Source organism: Pteropus vampyrus, unplaced genomic scaffold (genome assembly GCF_000151845.1).
Source record: "Pteropus vampyrus isolate Shadow unplaced genomic scaffold, Pvam_2.0 Scaffold9, whole genome shotgun sequence".
NCBI classification, from domain to species: Eukaryota; Metazoa; Chordata; class Mammalia; order Chiroptera; family Pteropodidae; genus Pteropus; species Pteropus vampyrus.
Genome location: NW_011888790.1, coordinates 14319905 through 14345289, shown reverse-complemented (window position 1 = coordinate 14345289; position 25385 = coordinate 14319905). Strand labels below are relative to the sequence as shown.

General features: G+C 33.5%; 1 protein-coding gene and 1 pseudogene across 1 annotated transcript in view; both read left to right on the top strand.

The window, feature by feature from the left end:
* The window catches only part of PPFIA2 (PTPRF interacting protein alpha 2), a 465706-nt gene that overhangs the window by 73292 nt on the left and 367029 nt on the right, over positions 1 to 25385 (top strand). The window contains 1 exon segment of the mRNA XM_011374878.1: positions 9816 to 9869. Coding sequence (XP_011373180.1) covers positions 9816 to 9869 — 54 coding nt within the window.
* On the top strand, positions 15850 to 17944 carry LOC105302061 (annotated as a pseudogene).

The window sequence follows — 25385 nt, the reverse complement described above, 5'->3', positions numbered from 1 at the left end:
CAAAGATAATTAGCTTCTCAATGGCTAACAAACCCAAATGTAATCAGAATATAAACCTGTTAATATAGGATAATGCACATTTCAAAGTGATCTCAAGTACTAATGTCAGCCAATCACCTCATTCTTTCTCTGTGTGAGGAGTTCATGGGAAGCTAAATTCAACATTAATTTGTTTAATTTTTTTAACACCTATTGGTTATTATTTATGATGACTTCTGAGGATACAGTGACGATAAGTGCAACACTGAGTTGTTTAGCCCTTAAATAATTGGGAAAGACAGAAGAATAAAATGAGAATTATAAAAAGGTGTAGTAAGAATCATGAAAGAGTTAAGTTCAAGATCCTGTGAAGTAAAGTAGAACCATTACTCTAGCCTGAGGGACTCAAGAAAGTCTCTTGAGAAGAGGTAATGCCTGGGATGACTCTCAAAGAGTGAGTAAGATTTATCCAGAGAAGAGGGGTGACTTTCCAGGCAGAAGGATCTGTGGAGCAGAAGCATAGAAGCAAGAAAACACTTAACACAGAGAAGAAGTACAGGGTTCATTATGATAGGAGTATAAAGTTTCTTTTGAGGAAGTGGTGGAGGATGAAATGAGAAAAGTAGTCCACAACTGTAAAATGAAAGACCTCATGCATAAAGATACTCAATATTTTTTCTTCCTAAGAATGGGAACCTTAGGATGAATTTTGAGTACAGGAGTTACCTGTACATATTTACATCTGGAACACATCATTCTGGGGCAGTGGTTCTCAAACATTAGCCTGCATTAGACTCACTTGGAGGATTTGTCAAACACACAGTTTCTGTCGGTCTGGGGTAAGGACCAAGAAAATTCATTTCCAAGTTCCCAGGTAACACTGATGCCATTGGTCCACAGGCTACACTCCAAGAAACATTTTTCTGTTTGAGAGTGAGAGTGTAAAAAATAACTCAGAAATAGCTCACAAAAGACATTATTTTGGAGAAAGCCACGGATGGGGAAAAATAAAATGAGGCTTTGAACTAAGGTAGTGAATGCAATGGATCTTGAAAGAAGAGAATAAATTAGGCTGAACAGATATTTAGAAAGAAAAATAGACTGTCTTGGTGTATGGATACGAGACTGAGAGAAAACTCTGTTGACCTATAGGAATCTAGATTGAATGACAGATTGTTTATTGAAAATCCCAACAAAGATAAGTGCTGGGAGAAGAAATTGGGCGGGAGGCAGCTGGCCAAAATAGTGGCAGAGGAGGAGACGAGATGACATCTGATTTAGACATATTGAGTTTGAGATAACAAGGATGAATGAATGTGTAAAAGCTGGCAAAGAGGAGCTGAATGAAACTGAGTCAGGATTTAGCAAAAGGCTCCCTTTATCACCTCAGCCATACAGAAAGGAATAGACAAGATAAAAGCAATTCAAAAATTTCATAAAGTAAAGTGCTTCAAAGAGGCACTCCATGGAAAACACAGAATCTTAAATCTCTTTGAAACTTTCTTCAGAATACCCTATTGCATGCAACACTGACACATATGTGTCTTTGATACATATTGGATTTCCTATTTAGTTTCGACTTTGAGAATACTTTGAAATTATAAATATATAACAAAAATATTTGGAATTTTACTTTTTATTTTTGCTAAATCTAGTAGCATTAACTTTCATATCTGTAGATCAAACAAGGATATTCTTTTTTCCATTAGAAAAATTCTAAAATTTCATATTCCTCTACAAATATGGAATGAATATGTTTTCTCTCAAGTCATTATGTGGCATAGCAAGAAACCCTTGCCCCCCCCCTTTCATACCTCAATTTATTTAAGAGAGCACAATTGTTAAAAATCTAGGCAGTCAGCCTGCCTAGATTTGAACATCTATTAACTGTGAGATATTTGTCAAATAATTTAAACCCTTGAAGACTCAGTTTCATCATCTTGAAAGTGATGAAAATAATAACGGGTAGAAGAGATAGGGTGCTCTTTAATGAGGCAGTAGAGCTCTACGCAGGGTGACTGGTACAGTAAATGTTCAATAAATGTTCATTGTTATGTTACCCAACCAAGTTCCTAGGACAGCCTTACTCAGTATACATTCAAAAATTAAATATAGTTCTGGCAATATGAAATATTCGAACTTGTGTACACCCTATAAAATGTACCCCTCAACCTGTTATAATATTAACACTTTATTTCTCAGAATTCTTCTTTATGTTGTTTTGCAGATAGACATACTCTTAGACTGAAAGATCCTTGAAGTCAGTATCTCATAGACTCTAGCTTTCCATGCACCAGATTCACGGTGGCACCTTGCGTTTATTGTGTGTATACTGTACGTCAACTAAACCGCATTTGCCGTTCTCACTCCCTACTAGACTTTGAACCCTCTGAAAGCTGTGACCTTAACATATTCATCATGTTTTTGTGTCCAGCACAGTGCCTCAGTCACCATAGAGGCTCAACTATTCTTTTTTTTGAAGGAATTATTTATGTGGCTCAAGGAAAATTCAGATTTGGGCTAGACTATGCTCAACGCAAAAGTGTAGTTATTTTTCCTTTTTTTTAAAAAATTTTAAAGAGTGACTAAATAGAGCTCTGTCTGGCTTCCTAAGGAAAGATTTATAAAATTGGTTGTATGTGTTTTTTTCTGTTTCTTCTCTGCCTCCCAGGAAATTTACCCTGTAAAGTTGCCAAGGAAACACTAACAGCTTAAGTCTGGTAGAAAAGGAAGATGCCTCATTAACAAATTCAGCTTCATTATTTGGATGCTTGCCTCAAGGAACTGGTGTTCTGTGATGAAGGATTGTTTCTATTAAGCATTATGTGGAAAGCCGAATGATTTTTTTAAGGAAATTTTGTTTTCTGACTCACTCATTCCCAGTGCTGAGAACTCACATACTATGAAATATTACATAAAAATAAACTATTAATTTTTAGCTTGATGTATTTGACCTGTGTATTAGTACTAAGCATATATGTTAGACAAAGTTTTCAAGTACTGATTTATTCATTGTATAATGATTAAGTTATAAAGTCTTTAATCTAAAGTATTGGCAGTATTTCACCAGATGATAAATTTAATGTATTGTTTACTGCCTATTAAATTATTTTGTATATTTTCCTTCTTATGCCTCAAGATGAGATAATACAGAATTGAGTGCATTTTGCTTTAGGAAGAAGTCTCATTAGTGATGTGTAATGGAATAGAAAGTACACTGGGTTTGGGGTTATAGCACTTGGAGTTTCAAAGCTTCTTTCCAGCATTCACCAGCTGTATGATCTTGGGCAAGTCATTCATTAGTTTGTTTATTCAGGCTTTGCATAAAGATTTATGCAACCACTATTGCCTTAAGCCATGCTCTCAAAGTGATGCATTTATACAAAAATGAGAACTACATCATTTATATATTCTGAGCTTAAGTTTTTTTTATGTATAAAAATGGTATTATGTGCTTTATTCATTTAGTCAGTCAGTCATCCATTCAAAAACTATCTATTGAGCTTCCACTGTGTGGCAAGCTTTTCTAGAGGCTTATGAGAGATGTTCAACCCTTGCTCGGCTTTTGACAGCATTTTTCTTTTTTATTTTACTACTTTGGACTTAGGTGTGGTCATAGCTTCCATCGGTTTCTAGTCCCTGTGCGTCACCATTCCTCTGGATCTATAAAACCGTCCATACTATTATCCTTTTTTTTTAATGCTCTTTTAACATGTTTTTGAGTTTGTCATTTGTTTCCATGTGGAACCTTCACTGATTTAGATAGTTAGGGAAAGTCTGTCTGAGATTTTGGTATTTAAAATGAGATCTGAATAAAGTGAGTTAACAAGGAGGGTAACTAAGGAATGAGCATCCTAAGCAGCAGGAAAAGCATGTGCAAAGGCCTTGAGATAGGAACCATATTCGAATTGTTTTTGAAACAGCAAAGGGGCTAGTGTGACTGGGTGGCAGGAGAGAAAGAGATAATAGCAAAAAGTAGGATCAGTGTTATGGCCAAAATCAGATCACCACAGGGCATTGCATGACATAGTAACAAGTTTCTATTTCATTCTAAGAATAATGTGAAACCCTTGGGAGGTTTGAATCAGGGGAGTAATCTGATCTAACCTGAATAGATAGTTCTCACTGCCATGTGGAGAATACATGGAGTCGGGGGAAATAAGAACAGACAGAAGGACAGCAGTTAGGAAGCAAGCTATTTCTCTAGTCCAAGGGAGAAATTGTTAATATGGTCCAAAGGATTAGGATGGAAAAAAATGTAGGTGATAATGAGTAGCTGAATTTAAGCCGTATTTTAAATATACAATTGGCAGGATTTGCTGATGGATTTGGACCTGAGAAACTTGGTGAATGGTGATGTCATTCACCATTGGAAGAGGGATTGAAGTGAGAACAAGTTTGATTTTCATTATTAAGTTTTAGATGACTGTACTATTTCCAAGTGGAGATCGGAATAGGCAGTGTGGATCACAAAGGATAAGTCGAGGCTGAAGTTATAAATTCAGAATTCACTCACACACGTGTTTTAAAGCCATGATACTAAATAAAACCATATAGAGGATGAAACTGAATGGGAACCAAGACAGAAAAGGATTTCAACGAGAATGGAATGGCCCACTGTGTCAAATATGACTTAGAGATCAAGAAAAATGATGATGAAACATTGACAACTGATTCAGCCAATTGGATGTCATTGGCAACCTTGATAAGAAGGATTGTAGTGATGTAGTGGGGACAAAAGCCTGCATCAAGAGATAATAGGAGATGAGGGATATTTTGAAGAATTTTTCTATAAAAGGGATGATAGAAGTGCTTGATTTTGATATTTTGAATACATGAATTTTGTAAACTTCTGTACAAACATAAAAACCTCATAATCAAATGTTTTTAAAGACCTTGAAACAAATTTTAAATACAATCATTCAATAAAAATTGTTGATATTTTACAATATTGTATTGATTTCACTGTACTGATACATTTTTGGTAGATGTTTAATGTACTAAGTTGTACTCTATTTTGAGATATAATCACTTTGCCCCCAAAGAATTTCTAAAATAGTCCCAAATTATAAATATGCATAAATCAAATTTTAAAATACTCATAGCTGGTTATAATATTGTGATGTTTTAAATGTTTTTATGTTATATAAAGTAACTTTTTGGAAGAGTAATACTTGAAAATTTAACATTAAATGCAAGGATCAGATTTTGAGATGTTCTGGGTCTTATGGCATGTTCAATGTTAGATTCAATTAACTGTTTAGAATTTTTATTCTTTATTTTTAATGTATTTTACACCCAAACTACTTTAATATCTTTTTCTTGATCATAACGGGCTAATCTTATGGGACAAAAATACGGATCCAGCAGAAACTCTAAAGAAGACCTCAAATCCCAATCTTTTCCTTTTTTCCCACCTCCACACAGAGGAAGCAGGCTTAGAGCATCTGAACGTAATGACTTGCACTGAAAACTACACAATCCCTATAGCTCCATTATTCTAATTGTCTGTCAAGGAGAAAAATATGTTGACTCTGGAACCTGAGAAACCAACAGCATCAGTGCAGCACAATGTAGAATTCCTTTTAAACCTGTGCTGAGGTGATACCCATGCTCCAGGATGCCCTCAAGTCTCACTGTACTTAGAGCTCTGATGCCGATTGCCTCACTCCACCCACAGATCAACCTTTCTAAGCTTTAAGACTTCTGATTCATGGTTCAGCCTTGGATTACCAGGTTTCCATTTCAGGAACACAGAGCTTTCTAATACTAAGAGACCAGCTCTACATAGTTTGTATAACCACACTTAGGTAACTGACACCTTAGAAAAGGAAGTGAAACTTTCATTGCTTGAAATTTCTCTTCAAGAAATAAAATTGATTATATAATTAATAGATCCTAGTTTGTTTTATTCTGTGTGGATGATAACAACCCATATAATGGAGGCTATGTAATACTGGTATCAGGCAGCAAGCAGTCCTTGAGCAGCAGCACACAGGCAGGTACTAGGTTGGCTTGCCATAGATTCCAATGGGAAGGAGACAATGAGTCCAGATGCATTTAAAGAATTTATTACATATACAGCAAACAAAGTCACTGTGGTGTCAGCTCTCCACATCTCTAGAAGGGCCAGGACTATGGCGAGACAAGTAAAGTGCTTAGGGCACAAAGTTTAAGGAGTCACTCACTCCCGGATTATACAACTGCCCACCCTGTTCTTGAGGTTGAATGAGGTTGCTGAGGCACAAAATTTAAGGAGGCATTTACTCTTGGGGTCCTGCAAGTATAGGGTCAGCACTTGTATCACCCTTAGAATAAGTGCCTCCTTAAAACTGGTACTCTCAACATATTACTTGCCTCATTCTAGTTCTGGCCCTGGTCCCTAGTCGCACAGGACAACTTGGATGGGTCAGATGATAGACAATAAGAGTGGTAGGCTGCTCTGTTGACAGCAGACAATTCCACATTGCACCTAAGCAGCTTATAGCTTGCAGGTGGATCTGGGATGGGGAGAAGTGCGGTAGAAAGTTCCATACCTCATTGGTGCCCGGTGGAGAATGATAAGCAGCCATGTGGAAGTTCTTCATAAGATAGCCGGCCTCGTGATGTTCTTGGAAGATTCACAGGACATTCCACTAAGACTTAGGCCAGCCTATGGGTTAGCCTTATCTAATGGCCTGTGTGGATATGTGCAAGGTCCCCAGGATGCCAGGGAGAAGCTGTCTTTATAACTGGTATTAAAAACACAGGTTTGGAGTCATACAAAAAATATGTTTTATAACCCTACTTCTGATAGCTGTGTGATATTGGGTAAGTTTTATAAACTTTTAACCTGTTACATCAGAAAAGAAATAACCGACTTTTAAGGCTACTACAACTACCTTATAAGTCTGTTTATAATATGTATAAAGCATTTAATGAATGCCTGGCATCTAGTAAATGTTCAGTAAGTACTAGTTATTTTAATAGCTATTAAATCTAAATGAACATGATGTACAATAGAATTAAATAAATTTTGTAACAGTAAAAATCAATTTGTTTTAAATTTTTTAATCAAACAAATATTATTACAGAATTTAGTCAAAAATTTTTCGGTATGTTTACTTTTTGATGTCCCCTTTTGCTGTTATCTTTATAAAGACATTTAAATAACAAGGTAGACACATTTATCAAGGATTTCAATTATATTTTGCAGATAAAATATTCAATAACCATCAAAGAGATTAACTTACTTTTAATTATGTTCAGAGTTTCTCAAAGAATTCATTTCATCTACTAATTTTACCACATAAATGCATTCATACACATTCCTCATATTCATACCTGAAATTTTTCTTTTTTACACTAAATGAGAAATAAGCCTTGTTTAACTTGTGTGGCTGTCCACTCTTTTTAAACTTACACTCAAAATAGAACACAAACTTAAAAAATTATTTTTCAGTTAAACAAATAAATGGAATAAAAAGTATATCAGTACTATGTAGAACCATGAGTTCATAATTTGCTTTAATCCAACATGTTAAAAACCAAATATCAATGCCACTTCTATTCATTTTCTAAATTCTACTTTTGCTTTATTTATCTCAAGACCATGAAATTGTGAAAAGTTTAAAATTTTAGAAATCTGAAAATTGGCCCAATTTATATATGATAGCAAGAAGTCTTCATGATAGAATTTTTAACAATTTGATGAAATGCATCACCTAATTGCTAAAATACTTTTTATCTGAATCAATTTCTCTATTACGTCTCTGGTAACATCATCAGAAATTCTATTGTTAATATAATTTATATGCCTTTCTATGAAGAATGGAAGGTACTTGGAATAAAACTTTCATATAAATATAACTTTGTTTTTTGTCATTATCATAACAGGAAAATGGTCTGTGTATTTTGTTTTCTTTTAACATACTGTTTTAACCATTTTACTTCCAATTCTTATCTGTTCATTCATCTCATGAATTCTAAAACAATTTTTTAAATTATATTTTATTTTCAGATTAAAAAAGATATTAATTTTGTTTGCCAATTTATGTTTTATGCTTTACTTTTACTATATAAAGATACAACTTACTCAGATGACAACAAGAATATTTAAGAACATGTAAGAGCAAATAGTTTAGGTCATTTGGTTGTTTATGGTGTGCATTGTGTTGGAATAAAGAATTTCAACAGGGTGGAGAGGGAGACCCTTTAAAAAATAAACAATGATGCAGACATATTAATTAGGATTCTTTTAGATTTTGAGAGCCAGGAACTATTTTCGTTGAAGGCAAAGAGAACACCTAGTTTGAAACATTGCTCAAATGGTAGAATCGAGGATTTAGACTCTAACATTATATCGTCCAGAATATAAATTGCCTTAATTTTCCATCAGGCTCCTACAACATTTGAAGCAATTTTTGTAAGCCACTTTTGGAGCTAGAATGGGGAGTAGGGTGGAGAAGGAGGAGAAGTTCCTCAATGGGATGCTGGATAGGGAAAAGTATCATATACAATATATCCTTTATAGAGAAGACAACTTAATAATTTTCTTGCCAAGTATCCCTTGTGATTTTCTTACCATTTGTGGCCCTAATGAAAAATTCATGTAGAACTTCATCACCCATTGACTTTCCATTCAAAGTCAGCTTCTTCAAATGGAAACTTTAATCACACCATCTCTACCTTCTCCCCTGCCTTGCCTTTAATATGCTCATTTCAGCCCCATATTTATTGTTAAGATTCCCCATTTTTGAGATATCAGGAAAATGATGTGATTAAGTCCCAAGTGAACTGGCACAAATCTTCTTAATGATATCAAGGTATCATTGGCTGCTTCTCTGATCATAGGTATCTAATTTTATTTTCCTTCTATCTTTACTCAGTTATCTTCCATATTTGATTTCTTACTGCAACTATGTTTCCCCAGGTTCCTCAACCTGGGGAACAGTGAGATCCAAACTGATAAGAAGTGACCAGGGTCACAAGAAAGAAACTTTTTAGCAAAAAGTATAACTCTTCATTGTAGCCCTAAACTCCTATCCAGCAGCCTTTGAGAAAACTGGTTTTGTTTTTTCATTTGGGGGGTGTGGGAGAATGATTTAAAAATTAAGACAGTTGTAAACATTAAAATCCTGAGAGATTTTGCTCAAAAATCTGGAGTTCTAGGTTCTTTCGAAGAAGTCATATGATTAGTATGAACCAAAGCCTGCAGCCAATCAGACTGAGCTGTAGTTGTCCCTGTAAACAGGGCATGCTGTCAAGCATCACCCATTTCCTCATTTATGATACCTTTGACAATTATAATCAGTACTCAGGCATGATCTTCTGTGGTTACTGATTCAAGATTAGAAGTCGATCCTCATAAAAGAATAGCTAATCTATGTATCTGCATATATTTTCATTTTCTATATATAGTAACAGAGTGGATTATAGCTAATTGAAAATTTTTCTGAGTTCAGCCTTTTCCATGCGATTAATATTCTTGCTAATAATATGTTAAATTGTGGTTTTATTAAATTTTCATTTTTCTTTTCTGCCCTCACTTCAGCTTCTTAGAGAACAAAACATCTGCTCTCCCACCTAGAGCTATTTTCTTGCATATTTCAGGAATAATTAGTCTATTTATATTTTTTTCTTTTTACAGATTGTACAGAGTTTGAGAAAATATCCAAATTTTTAGATATAGGCTAGTTGTATAGCATTTGTGTAGCAAGATTGTTTAAAAACAAAACAAAACAAATACAGCTGAGTACCCTAAGTTTGTAGCTTAAAGAAAATATTACACTGTGGGACTGGGAAATTCTCCATGCCATTGAGTAGCATTTTACAATCAACACCTCTCCCCTTTTCAGGATATCGAATCCCTAACAGGAAGTCTGACTGGTTCTAAGGGGGCTGATCCACCGGTAAGTTAGCTTCTTCATTAAATTTAACTATTGACGAATTGAATTATGTACACACCAGATCATCAGACAGTTACTTGTATGCAATTTGTCATATAGGTTACTTTTTGAAATATATAGCTACTGCAGTAACTAATGCAAAAGTGTGAAGTTGCTTTGTGGTGTCATTTGGTGTTTTAAAAAGTTTTAATAACTCATAACATTCATCTCCATGTATCACTCTAAAAATAAGAATAAAGGCTTCCTTAGACTATATAAATGTTTTTATGTCCTACTGATGGGCTACATCAAAAGTTAAAACCTTGAGAGTTTACCCTCTAAATACAAGTGTATGATTTGGGTTGCAATATATTTTCTAGTTACTGAGAGAAATTATTTTATCAGCCCATTTAATCAACAGCATTGATCCTTGATATTGCTCTTCTTTCTTCCTTTAACCAAGAAGTTTCTAGAAAATTAGAAAAAGTGTTCTAAAGTTTCAAAGGATTAACATTTTTAGACAAGAAGTGATTGTATTGGTCTTTTTCGTGATGTCCAATTTCAGAAAATATTAAAATAATATGCCTATGATTTCATGTTTGAAGTACAAACATGAATTCATTCCGTATACCTAAAGTAATAAGATTCAATTTATTTCAACGAATAATCAATATATTAATTTTTATCACAATTTGCTTTTTACTTAGCATTGTGTGGTTTAATGGGGAAAACACTGAGCCCAATGTTATCAGCTTTTTGCTATACTTCATCTAGGCATCCAGGCAAAGAACATTATTACATTAAAACACTAGTGAGATTTTAAAAAAATAACTTCCAATCGTAGCTCTTTCTCTACTGTCTGTGTCTCTCTCCTGTCTCATGATATTATCTAATCTTCACTATATTGCTCCTGAAGTAGGCTAAGCAACACAGTCCTTTCCTTTTTATTTTCACTGTCTGAATTTATGTAGGAATATTTTTTTTAAGTATTGTCTTCAGATAGCTGCTTATATTAAGTCCCCAAACCCATTACATTTTAGTATAAGACAAGATAAAATGGAAGTGACCCCAGTAAATATATTGTGTCAGGATTTTATGGCCAGCCCTGTACGCAAGTATAGGTGATTGCTTATGTGATGTAATTTCACCCTGCTGCCTTGCACAGTGTTTGTAAATGGCATCCAACTTTTATTAGAAAAGTAAATCTATTTCCTTCAAAATATCTCCCTCACTTGTTCACAGATTCCTGAAAGAATTCTGTAATTAGCGATCAGTTTGTTTTAAAAGGATCTGTCCCTTGTTCAAAACACAACTAAATACCTCTCTTCTACAAGTGGTGATAAAACTCTTACCCATTATTTACATGTTAAATAATTTAGTATATCATATCCTTTCAAGAAAGCACCTTTCAAACAGGAAAGATTGTGCACAAAGCATAGTTATTGAAAGAGGCCCCTTGCAGGGGAAAAGATTCACAGAAAAGAAAGATAGTGTCCTAAAGTCAAACTTAACTTCATTCCCATTGGCTAAAAGTGAAGCGTGTGTGTGTGCGTGTGTGTGTGTGTGTGTGTGTGTGTGTATGTATACATGTATGTACGTTATTTTTCTTTGGACATAATTTATAATATTGTGAAGATAGAGATTCTCTCTTGGCCATGCCCAGCCACAATGGTGGGTATTTAATACTGCTGCCTACGTTTTCTGAAATTTAATGATTATACTTTATAACTTTTTGTAAGGTGAAAAACATTATGCAAATTTCAGAGTACATGAGAGTTTAGGAAGTCAGGGTAGGGGATACAAGTAAAAGTACACATAAATTTAGTGTCTCCCATTGTTAAAGAACAATCTAGAGCACATTATCAAGAGCTCTGTAATAAAATTATTTTTAGTTTTCCTTAAAGCTTTTATAAAGTATGTGTCAATGTAAAATGATAATAGTATCCTAGGGTTACTTCAGTCATTTAAAAATAAGGCTTTCAATAAAGCTTTCAATTGTTTTTGCTCCTAAGTTAGAAAACTAACAGATTGGATTATGTATAACTTAAATCTATCTGAATTTTTTTTTTCTTTTCTTTAAAAAGGTCTTGAGAATAGATCATCTAAACAATATTATCCATTATCCATTTCTAAAGTCGTGTCTTTTGTATAAATATTTGCACTGTATTTCTAAACCTCTTTTATGATGAAGCTTTTATTGGTAAAAAATTCAGAGTGCTATAATTTTCATTCATTGAGCGGAATATATAAAGTGCTGAATGAATAGACTTATGGTTGATGTATAGCTGTGGACTCATTTCTTTACCAGTTTAATAGGAATCTCAGATACATCTTTAAATGTAAATGGTATATTTAAAAATTATGAAATTTTCTGTCTGTAGACATAAATATTATTTCTGAGCAGTAGAAAAAGGTGAATTTTGAACTTTTTCAAATAGCAGGCCTGTATAAACATTGTATCAGAATTTGCAAATGTAATTATAAGTAAATTTACATATCTATTAAGAATAAATTTGAGAAACTCCAGGAATATAGTTTGCATTAATATTTTAAACAATAAATGCTAAGTAGGTATTTTAAAAATTCAAGTAGTCTCACTTTTAATGCCAGTAGTAAAAGAATCACCCATTTATGATTTTCAGGGGCAATTCAAAAAGTTTTATAATGGGTTCCTTCTGAAAAGGATTTCAAGAGGCATGATTTTTAATTAAGAAACTGGAAATTAGTTACTGCAGCAAATAAAACTTGTAGATTTTTCTAAATCACATAGTTATCATAGAAAATATATTATTTTATCAGTGAGAAAAATATTATCTGTCAAATGTTAACTTAACATTGGCAATGAAAAATTGTATCAGATTGTCTACATTCAACACATGTTTTTTATTCAAAAAACTGGATCACAAATTAACCTCCAGTGTAAAAACATAGCATATATTTACACATAAAAATAAAAGGAAAGAACATAGATAATGAAAATCTAAAGGGCAAAATATTATTAGGTATTGCATTTTTAAATATACATTTTTCTACAGTGTTTTAAATTTTAAATATTAATGATTTTAAAGTGTGTAAAACTTATGAACTGTAAGGCATCTAGGGTGTCCCAGGTGATCAAATTGTCCTCCAGCCTTTAGGAAGGCCTATGTAAGGTCTAAGCAACTTAGCTTCAGATGGCCAAGAGAATTTTGAATACTGAAAAACTAGAATACAATGTATAAACACTCTTATTCCGCTGTAATAGCTGTACCTGGTATCTGGAGAGCTGTGGACATGCAGGGCCTTGTGGAACCAGTACTGTGACAAATCATTGTCCTGTCTTTAGCCAGTGAGACAGTGACATAGCCCCTGGCCAGGATCCAGGATTTGTCCCAGACTGTGGGCTACCTTTAAATCTACCTGTACGATTTAGTAGCTCAGCTTGGCCACAAATGTTAAGTTTAGTGATAAAGACAAAAGCAGACTAACATACACAAGGAGGACAGTTTCTTTTTTTAAAATTTGGTTTAAGAAACATTCTGATTATTAAATAACTATTTATTTTCTTATCATTTCTGATTCATTTAAGGGTAAATATAGACAAAATCTACTAAGGAGTAATGTGAGCGAAATCCTAGACTGCATGAAACACATTCTGAACACATTGGTCAAATGTGGAAGCATGATGTTTCAGAGTGCCCTTATCAGTGTTTGAATTAAGTTTACCTCATTGCCTCATCCAGAACTTACAGCAAGAATGCCCCTAGGGGTAGTCAGTTCTTTTTCTGCTTTTCTTTCTTTCTTTGTTCTTTTTTTTTTTTTACCTTGGAGTAATAAGTCCTATAAATTTTCTTTCTTTATAACTTAGTACTTTAAATTGTTTGAAGTTTTCTTTATCCAAATGCTAATGGTTCTCTTTATTTCTAGAATGTGGTTAAAAAGTGAATCCCTACCTAATTCCTATCCTTGAGCTTGATATATACCCACTGTCCTGAATATTCTCCAGCTCTCTCAATTTTTCCCCCCTGAGGAACCAGAATCGTACATTCCATATTTTTGTACTTTTTGTTCTCATTTTAATGGCCTTCCTGATGGTTCTTAGAAATTTCAGTAAACACTTCACAGAATTTAGAACTAGTTTAATTTCCTGAGGGTGCTGTTTAGACCAGATTATATATATATTTTTAAATTTTAGATGATCTTAAAATTTAAAAGTTTCCAAAACTGATTTAAATTTGCTTATTCAAAAAAAAATGCCAATGTTCTACTCATTTGCTTCAAAAGATAAGGAAGTAAAAAATGTGAATCTGAATCATGACCTAATTTAATTCATTTCCACTTGAATGCTTCATTGTTATATTACTTACCTTCATTCTCTTTTTTAAAGTCAGAATTCAGTGTATATTTGAATGTACACAATGTACTAGACATTTGGTTAGGTTTTAGAGATACAATGGTAAATAATGCAGTTTCTCATTTCAGAATCTCATAATATAGTGAAGTAGATAGTTTAGTAAAAAACAGTTACAATACAATGTAAGTACAGGGTAAGAGGATTATGTAATCTAATTGATGAGGATAAAAAGGGGCTGAAGAATCAAGAAAGGTAAATAAAAGGAAATAAAAGGATGTGTTGAAGTTTGCCAGCTGAGGAAGATGGAGCATGGTATTTGAAGCAGAGGAAATAGTATCTGTATAGGTCAAAAAAGTGAGAAAATAACATAGTGTGGCTAAAGTATGAGATAAGCTAGAGGACAGAAAATAGTGGTGAGATAGAAGGTAGAAGGTTGTCAGGGCAAGAAATAAGATATTTCATGGAAGGAATTTGTACTCTGTACTAAGGACCATGAGGACCCATTAAAAATTTTAAACCGGCAGGTCATTTAATCAGCTCTCCCCTCTAGAAACATTTTTTTGGCTCTGGTTGGAGAATGATTTGAGAAAAGACTAAAGCAAAGTGACCAGTAAAAAGTCTCTTGTAGTCATCCAAAGCAGAGACAGATGAAAGAGTAATGGTAACTTATTTATTTATTTATTTTTGGACCATCCACTGTATTATAAAGCTAATTGAGGATAATATTACAGGAGAAACTCAATATTCTATTTCAAGTAAAACACTAAATTATTAATATGAGCCTATAGAGTAACAGCATAGAGAGAAGTAGGCTGATTCATGAGATATTAAGGACATAGTGAATACATAAGAATTGATGGTTGTTTAAAGGGAGGAGAATGAGACTTATTGAGAAGTCAAGGCTGATTTTTAAACTTTCTGGTTTGGCAACTGAGTGGATGAGGATGCCCTACATAGAGATAAGAGTCCCATTAGATAGAGAATTTTGGGAAGGGAGCTGATGAGTGCAGTTTTGGACACATTAAATTGAGCTGACAGTGTTGGGAACATATAAATAATTTGGGGATTTAAAGGTGAGATCTTGTTTATAGCTATTGATTTGAATTTGTAGAATAGTTCATTGAACCTATTGAAGTTGATGAAATCCCAATGCCCTCCCCCGCACCCCCAATGTATTCTGAGTGAGAAGATAAGAGGGTTCTTCTCTGAGGAAGAAAAGCATTAAATGAAAGAGAAAGAAAAGAGGAAGTATATACCTTACAACAGATAAAACAAAGATGGATGCAAGGCAGGAATACCGGGAAGTTATGGAATCGTGCATGCCAGGGTCAAGAGAGGATGGTAAAAGGGTTTATTAGGAGTTTCATAATGTTGAGAGTTCAAAAACAAAGTACCCATTGAAATTTTGAAATTTAGCAGTAAGAAGATAAAGGGTGATCTAGGTGAGAGTAATTTTAGTGGAGTAATTAAGGAAAATCAAGTTTCCAGTGACCTGAAAGATTAAATGGAAAGTAAGAATTGGATTCAGTGGCTGTAGAAAACAATATCAAAGAGCTTAATTGTATAAGAAGTGAGGGGTCCAAAAAGAGGGCGGAGGAGAGGAGGAAAAAGGTAGACTCTGGGCCCTGGCCCCATTTGTTTATGTGGCTGGCCAGTGGAGCCCATGTTTTTGAAGTTATGGAAGTGCTAATTCCTATTATTAACAAGCTCCAAGAGGTGGACACCAGCATCACCCAGTTGCCTCCAATTGTGGTGGTGGGAATACAGAGCAGTGGAAAGAGCTCAGTACTAGAAAGCCCAGTGGAGAGGGACCTGCTTCTCAGTGGGACTGGCATTGTCACCCAGAGACCTCTCATTCTGCAGCTGATCCATGTTTCAATTGAAGATAAACCAAAACAACAAGAAAAGAAAATGGGGTTAAAGCAGAAGAAAGGGGTAAATTTCTTCACACAAAAAAATAAGCTTTACAAGGATTTCGATGAAATTTGACAAGAATTTGAAAATGAAATAGAAAAGATTTCAGGAAATAATAAGAAAGTAAGCCCTGAACCAGTTCATCTTAAGATTTTTTTCACCCAGCATTTTCAAACTTACGCTTATGGATTTGCCAGGAATGACCAAGGTTTGCGTGTAGGTGATCAGCCTAAGGGCATTGAGCTTCTAATCAGGGAGCTCATTCTTAGGTTTCTCAGTTCCATTATCCTCTCTGTCACTGCTGCTAATACAATTATGGCAACATCAGAGCACTTAAAATTTCAAGAGAGGTAGACCCAGAGGGTTGCAGAATCCTAGATGTAATCACTACACTTGAGACCTCATGAAGGCAGGTACTGATGCCATGGAAGTATTAATGGGAAGGGTTCTACCAATCAGACTTGGAATAGCTGGAGTTGGTTAACAAGAGCCAGCTAGATATTAACAGTAAGAAGAGTGTAACTGATTCAATCCGTGATGAATATGCTTTCCTTCAAAAGAAATACCCACCTCTGGCTAATGGAAATGGAACAATGTTTCTGAATAGGTTACTGATGCATCACATCAAAGACTGCTTACCAGCACTGAAAACAAAAATAAATGTTCTAGCTGCTCAATAACAGTCTCTTCTAAATAGCTATGGTGAACTTGTGGATGATAAAAGTGCTACTTTACTCCAGCTTATTACCAATTTGCCACAGAATATTGTAACCCTGTTGAAGGAACTGCAAAATATATTAAAATATATTCGGAGCTATGGGATGGTGCTAGAATCTGTTATATTTTCCATGATACTTTTGTGCAAACCTTAGAATCTGTTTACTCACTAGATGGCCTTTATACTCTTGACATTTTGACTGCCATTAGAAATGCTACCAGTCCTCGTCCAGCTTTGTTTGTGCCTGAAGTTTCAAATGTCTGGAAAAGCCCAGCCTCTGTACGTGTAACTGGTTCATGAGGAAATGGAAAGGATCATTCATCACAGTAGCAATTACAGTACACTGGAGTTATTGCAGTTTCCTAAACTGCATAATGCCATAGTCGAAGTAGTAACTGTCTTCTTTGTAAATGGTTGCTGGTTACATATGAAATTGTTCATAACTTAGTGGCAATTGAGTTGGCTTATATCATCACAAAACATCCAGATTTGGCTGATGCTTGTGGGCCAATGAACAACAAGACAGAGGAACAAAGGAGAAACAGGCTAGCAAGAGAATTACCTACAGCTGCCTCACTAGACAAGTCTAAAGTTCCAAGTTCTTTGGCACCTGCCTCCCAGGAACCCTCCTCTGCTGCTTCTGCTGAGGCTGATGGCAAGTTAATTCAGAACAGCAGGAGGGAAACTAAAAATGTTGCATATGGAGGTGGTGGGGTTGGAGACGCTGTTCAAGAATCAACAGGCAACTGGAGGGAAGTGCTGAAAACTTCAAAAGCTGAAGAATTATTAGCCGAGGAAACATCAAAACTAATTCAAATTATGCCAGGCAGTCCACAAAAAGGCCATGCTGTGAATCCGCTGCAAGTGCTGGTTCCTGTTTCACGAAAACTATCTGCCTGTGAATAGCGAGATTGTGAGATTATTGAATGGCTCATCAAATCATATTTTCTTATTGTCAGAAAGAATATTCAAGACAGTGTACCAAAGACAGTCATGCAGTTTTTGGTTAGTCATGTGAAAGATACTCTTCAGAGTGAATTAGTAGGACAGCTATATAAGTCTTCCTTATTGGACGATCTTCTGACTGAATCTAAGGACAAGGCACTGCCTACTCGAGTAGAATTTTGTTTATGAACTCCTGTGTATTGCAGTGGTATGAATCTGCTCATGTGAAGACTAGCTATAGACTAAAAATTGTACTCTATTACAAGATGAAACGCACATTTAGTCCAAATAATAATAAATGGCTATTTCTAAAGTTTCTCAGTATATATAAAATTAAAGAGAAGTAGGAAGGAATAATAACCACTATAGGATATGTGTTTAAGAGAGAATTATTTTCAAGAGAGAAAATTGGAGTGCGTTGAAACATATGGAAAGTACATACAGAGGGAGAAAATTTACTGAAGAAAAGAAAGTTAATCGATAGAGCACCAGATGATGCAGAAAAGGATGAAATCCAGGGCATATTATATAGAAAGAGCAATGTCTCTTTAAATTTGAAATGAGGGTAGAAAAAAAGGCTGAAAGCTGATGCAAGCATATTTATAGGCAGGGATCTTACAAAGTTAAAGGTTCCATTTAATGGTTTCCATTTTCCCCACAAAGTAAAAAAAAAAAACTAACTAGCTGACAGTGGCAGGGGAGATGATAGGATAAGATATTTCAAGAATATGGAGATTTACATAGCATGATGGATTATGGGAGAACTATGTAAATCATAGATGGATTAGTGACAAGTGGTAAGTGTCCACTTGTGGTTCTAGGCAGTAGATTTGTGATCACTATAAATGAATCAAAGGTATGTTTTTTTTTTCCCCTCTAACAGCTTTATCGCAGGTATGGGAGGAAAGAATACCTATGGCCATTTTGATGTTAGGTTGTTGTCCTGCAGACGATTGCTATGGAAGGCTAATGGGGCAAGATAATTGAGAATATCCTTAAGAATATCATAAAGTCTAAGCTGAATAAGAATTGCAGCGAAGATAAGAAGTGATCAATGAAGTAGAGGATTCAAATTTGAATAAATTTGAAAAATGGGAGTAGTAAATATAGGAAGAAGGATCAAAGATAATAGTGAGAGAGTAGAATGCTTGATTTAAGCATTTCAGAACCAAAATATAAAGGTCAGAAGAAATGAAACTCATTGGAACTGATGATGACGAGGAACTGAGTGTTGGATTGATCATTTATGTGAGCCCTGTAATTTTTCCTACCCATATTTTCATTCTTTTGATAATCGCACACTGTTTTACAACTTACGTGCCATCTAGACACTGATAAATGAAAAATTTACAGGTCTAGACTGGATCAGTCCCCTAAACTTTAGACTTCTGTATCCAACTAAATAGATGACACATTCACTTGTATATCCAATAGAAATTTAAAGTTAAAAAGTGAGCTTCTGATCTTCCCTGCCACTTTCTACAGATCTGTAGTTTTCCCCATAGCAGCTAATGACTCCTTCATGCTGCTGTTTCCAGAAGTCAAAACCTTAGAGTCTTCTTGTAGGTTCTATCTTCATAATTTATCCAGAATTCAACTAATTCTTACCATCCTGATCAAAGCCACCATCTTCTCTCACATGTCTCTTCTCAGTGAACCAAGCAGGATCAATTTCTTAAAATGTCAATCAGATTATGTCACAGCTAAGCTTAAATCTTTGTTGGCTTTCCATCAGAAAAAAAAAAAAAAATCCCAAAGTCCACTAAGTGGTTTCTAAGACACTTCATGACTTTTCTCTTTACAATGCCTCTAGAAACTCATCTTCTACCTTCATTTTATAGCTCATTCCACTTTGGTTACACTAACACTTTTACTATTCCTTTACTCAGGCAAGAACTTGCTATTATTTCTTCTACATGGCTTATTCCCTCACTTTCTTTAGGTCTCAGTTCAAATGCTACTTTAAGAGAGAGATCATCCGTGAACAATCAATAGTCTTTCCCTTGTTCCTATGTGTTTATTGTTTGTTTTCTTCTACTAGAATATAAGCTCCACATGGTTAGGGACTTTGTCTTTTTCATTCACTATTATATTCCAAAGGCCTAAAATAATACCTGTCATATGAATTCTTCAGTATATATTTGCTGAATGAATGAATGAGAAATATTTTTAAGCACATGATTTATATAATCATATTTGTGGCTGAAAATGATAACACTAGTAGAATACAGCATGAAGAAAGAGATTGAAGCTGTTACAGTAATTCTGAAATGAGATTACATGGATGTACTTCAGTTATGGTAGCAGTAGTAAGAATTAAAAATGCAGAGAATAAAAAGCTTACAAAAACAGTAGTAAAAGAATTTTATAGTGGGGAAAGAAATAGGATTCAAGGATTACTTCAAACATTGGCCACTGGGAAAAATAACAGCAGTGTAAAATCAGCAGGATATAATTTGGATATTTTATTTATACATTATGTTTAATATCACTAGATATAAATCCCTTGAAAGCAGGAATTTCTGTCTGGTTTACAGCTGTACTCCCAATGCTCTGAACAATGCCTAGCAAAGGCATGCAGTAAGCCTTTAATAAATATTTAATGAGCAAATGAATGAACCAGGAATGATAATACTAATAGGTCTTCAGATGGAAAAAAAATGTGAATGGGGTATTGAAAACTTTAATAAATACGAGAGTAAAAGATGTGAAATGGAACTTCCATTATTGATTCAGAATTTTCTTTAAAGTCTCAGAGCATAAGTCTATTGGTGATAAGTATCCTTACATCTGTGAAGTGCTAGACATATTCACCACAGACTTACTAAGTAATAACTGCAGTAGTAACAGTCCTGCCAGTGTGAACCACCTTTAGCTTCTTTAAAAGAAGACCAGAAAGGACTCATTAGCAGAATTTCAGCTGATAGGGAGTCCTGCAGAATTTTTACTCCAAAGAAAAATGAGGATGGACCAAAAACAATGACTCATAGAAGAAGGCAGTGGTATCCCTGTGTTTGGAAACTTATTCAACAGCTAAATCAGCATGTGATTCCATGGAATAGATATGAGGAGAAAGAAATAATGTGTATCACTTGAAGTTTGGGGACATGCATAAAACTGAACCAGATATTTGCTTTCCATTTACCAGTGTGAATAGAAGAGGATAGGTAAGAAAGAAATCAACAACTTCATTTTAATTAATTATTGATATTTTAACTTGTCAGAATATGTTGGTGGCATGAATGTTTAGTCAAAATAACAAAAGATAGTTTATATGCAGAAATTTTATCATGAGAGAAGTATGATGCTTAGCATATATGGTAACAAAAGATCTTCATGTTAGGTGTTTTCCTACTCATTAATATGTTACTCTTTAGAAGTATTTAAACATCTATGTTTTAACACAACCAAACTGCTTAATTGGATGGCACATTCGAATGTGGTTTTCTATATTCAAAAATTTAAATTGTACTAAATATGAAAATAGCAAAGAGATTTGAATTATAGGTTGACACCTGAAAGTTAGGTTTAGAATAACACTAAAGGTAGGAAGCAATTTTGAGATCTCTCAACATATTTCACTGATGATCAATGTAATAGGAAACATTTTAGAAATGATTTTTCCAGTATATGTCAAGTTATTTGAGAAGCTCAGAGTAACAAAACAACCCCTTATTAGAAATAGATTCTCACTTGTTACTTACTATTTATGTCTAGTCAATCTATAAGAATAAAAATACTTTAATTTTTTGAGGGAAAACTAATATGTTAATGAAAAGGGACAAATAAAATAAATCAAGAACTTGCATTATTGCAAATATATGTTATTTTGTTAATATTAAAACATTGAAGTATGTATTAAGATGTATTCAATTTCTTGATCATGTAAAGTTCAATATGAATTATTTTAATTTATATCTCTTTGCTCCCCAAAATACCTATCATAATTCTTTCCAAAATAATAATATAATTTCAACTACAGGTATTGTACATAATTGCAGTTCTTTTTTTACCTTCTTTTCTATTTCTGTTTAATTTTATTATACATAAATTTATTTGTTGTATGTGTATATGTATTTATAAATATCATATGTAAACACGTAAATATATAAAAAATATATGATATACATTCACACACATTCATTTACTTATATTTCCTCTTAAAAAAACAGAACAGATTTTTTAGTATCTTGAGTCCTTAACTAAACAAAGGGGTAGTTTCTAATTAGACTGTTCTTATCTAACGCAATAAAGTGGAACTATTTTTATTCTTGATTAAAGATGCATATAATTTAGGGTGCTTATCTGAAAAGACAGATGGATGAATACAGCTTTATACATACAATTGCTCATTAAAATGTAAAAAGTATAAAGTAAAAATAAAGGTTTATTTAGAAAGCATATTTGTAATGCCTATTGTGTACTTAGTACTATTCCTGGCACTTTAGAAAAAAATGAAAGATATCAACTGAGTGCTATAGATTTTTATGCTCTGATTAACAATTGTTTTTTTTTTAAATGAATAATAAGTGTAAAAAAGGGTGGATAGGCAATTACTTTTCTGTTATATTCTGGAAATGGTGATGGTAAGTGTGTTTTGGGGAACACACTTTAGTTTAATTTTTTATGGAGTCTTATTTTGAGAGGTGAATATTGAACCAGGTTTTGAAGAACTCATTTGTATCAAATTAAAATCTTTATTCTAATTGGAAGGAAATCAAGAGTCTTTCTTTCCCTGGTATCCAAAAGTAGTTAAATTCTATAAGCTTTAGCAACTAATAGTTGGCTGCTGCAACCTGTTTACAGTATATCTGTTTGAATTTGATAGCCAAAGTTATTTAGAATATAAAATTATAATTGGTTTTTAGATATCTTTTAAAAAGTGTATATAGGTTTGAAGCCCCAGACACCTTCTATATACTTGTGCAGTTTAACAGCTAAGCATCTATTCAGCCTCAATGAGATTAGACTACTGGCAATGCTTGGCCCACCATTCTAGAAAGGAGTTTTGATTGTACCCAGCTGGCGCTCTAAGAAGGAGGGACTATTGGGCAATTCTAGCATAGCCTGAAGCAACAGGACTTGCACAGATCCTGGTCTGGGGCTGTTGCTTTTCCAGGGATCCCAAAGAAGTGATGCTCTGTATCCTTTGGCAAGGTGAGAAAGTTTTCTGAAGGTTTGCCCTTTTTCACCATTCCTTTCCATCATAGTTTGGCTGGGTAAAAAACTACAAACTTCTTTGGCTAGGGATCCTCTCACTTTCCCTTATTTTCCCTCGGCTTTCAGAGGAGACAGCATTATGGCTTCCTTGCCCTCTAGCTCTACCCAGGAACTTGTGTCTCTCTGTGAGGGAGCAGTTATCTGGAGAGAAAACAACTTGCTCTAGCTAATTCTCAGTAACTAGATTGTCTTTTTCAAATGAATGCAATAAAGGAAACATGAGTCAACAAAATATAAGTTCTTGAACTTGCATGCATATTCTTTTTTTTTTTTTTCACTTAACATTAATTGTAATCACTACTGGCACTTTAAAAAAGAATCTGATTATATATTCATAATAAATTAAAGTTGAGATTCTGCAGAATTCTTACCTTCAATTAAAATTTGTGTCGATTCAAGAAAACCACATAATCAGGACCTGCCCTAAAGATTTTATGATAGGCTATTAAATTATTTTCCAAGAAGATATTTGAAGCTATTGAAGTTTTTTAGGAAATTATAAATCTCAAAGTAAAAGTAGAAGAATTATAATACTAAAAATTTAATATTTTACCAAAAGAGTTCACCAAGGTCATCTGAATGTTGCTAAAACATCTTCTGGCTACAAAACAAATTCTATAGTTATTCATATATTTTCCTCATAGGAACCATTTATATTTTTATGGGAGTATGGTGACAGGTTTTGTGGCAATGGTAGTTATTTTGTCTACTTTCCCTTTCCTTTTTATAGATTAAAATGGGTAATCCACATAAATGACTGTTTTTCTTTTATGGACAACTCTTTCTGCAAAAATGTTTTAAAAACTTTGTTAGTATGCTTATCCAGAACCACTGGGTTACATTCAATTTACATTGCCATTCTCAAAAATGCCAAAAAGTCAACTAAAATTTGACATTACAAAAAACATCATTGTTCTAACTTTTAAATAATGGTATATAAGTAATTGTGTTAAATGAAAGTGGAAAAATGATCAATGTGAGATAAAGATTGTCTGCATGAATTTCTAAAAACTACATAGTTTATAATATAAATCTAAAATATGAAAATAAAGAAAGGTTGAAAATAAAATGATAGAAAAGATATACCATATAATACTACATAAAATAATAAAAGGCCTGTTCAGCAACATTAATTTCAGAAAGTATAATCTTTCAGGAAAAACAACAATAAGGACATAAAAAACTAAATTTAAAAAGAGAGATACTTAAACATAAAATTTGGTGTACCTGGAAGATAGGAATTTTAAATGAGTATGCATCTAATAGCAAACACTTAAAATATAGAAAACAAAAATTAACAGAAATGAAAAAAGAATAAAAATGCCCTCGGTCATGGTGGAACATGTTAATACTTCTCTTAGCACCTGACTAAACAAGAAAATAAATTTTGTAAAGATTATGATAATTTCAGCATTGATAAACAAGCTTGTCCTCAGTGATATACAGAGAATCCTGTAATTTATTTCTACAAATTGACCAATGAGTCATATAGGAAGATTCAACAAATTTCAAAGAATTGAAATCATGCAGAATGTGTTTTGTTACAACAGCAGAATTCAGCTAGAAATTAATTTTAAAAATAAAATAAAATAATAATAAATAGAAAGTACTGAAGTTTTTGGAAAGTATGGCATATACTTCTAATTAACTTTTTGGTCAGAGAAGAATTCAAAATAAAAATAAGAAAAAAATTGAAGTCAATGGTATTGAAATACTACATACTGAAACATGCAGCAGATTAAATTTAAAGGCCCGTTGGAGAAAAAATTATAGCATTAATATATATAGTAGAAAAAATAAAGGCTAAAAACCTAATGATATAAGCATTCCTTTCAAGAAGCTAGAAAATAAGAGAGCAAATAAAACCAAGGGTATATAGAAAGAAGGAAATAATGAAGCTAGTAGCAAAAATTAATAAATAGAAACTTTTAATATAGCACATAAAATCTAAAAGTTGATTTTTAAAAAATTGATAATTCTCTGCTGGGTTGATAAAATAAACAAGTGAGACAGTACAAATACATTAAAATAATAAGAAAATCATTTCAACACAATTTGTGCTGATGAATTTAAAACTGTAGATTAAATAGAGAAATTCCTAAGAAAACACACCTTACCCGAGTTAATACGAGGTATAAAAAAATGCAAATAATATTTTACATTAAGGAAATGGAACCTTTAATTAAAATCTCACAAAGAAAACTCCATGACTAGATAGCTTCACTAGTGACTTTTACAATTTTTATAAGGAATGAATTATGTCAATTATTAAAATCTCTAAAACATGACTTAAAAGAAGCAGCATTTCCCAAATATTTTATGAGGTGTATTAGTTTTCTATTGCTTGGTAACAAATTACCATAACCTTTGAGGCTTAAAGCAGCACACTTATTATCTCATTTTCTGTGAG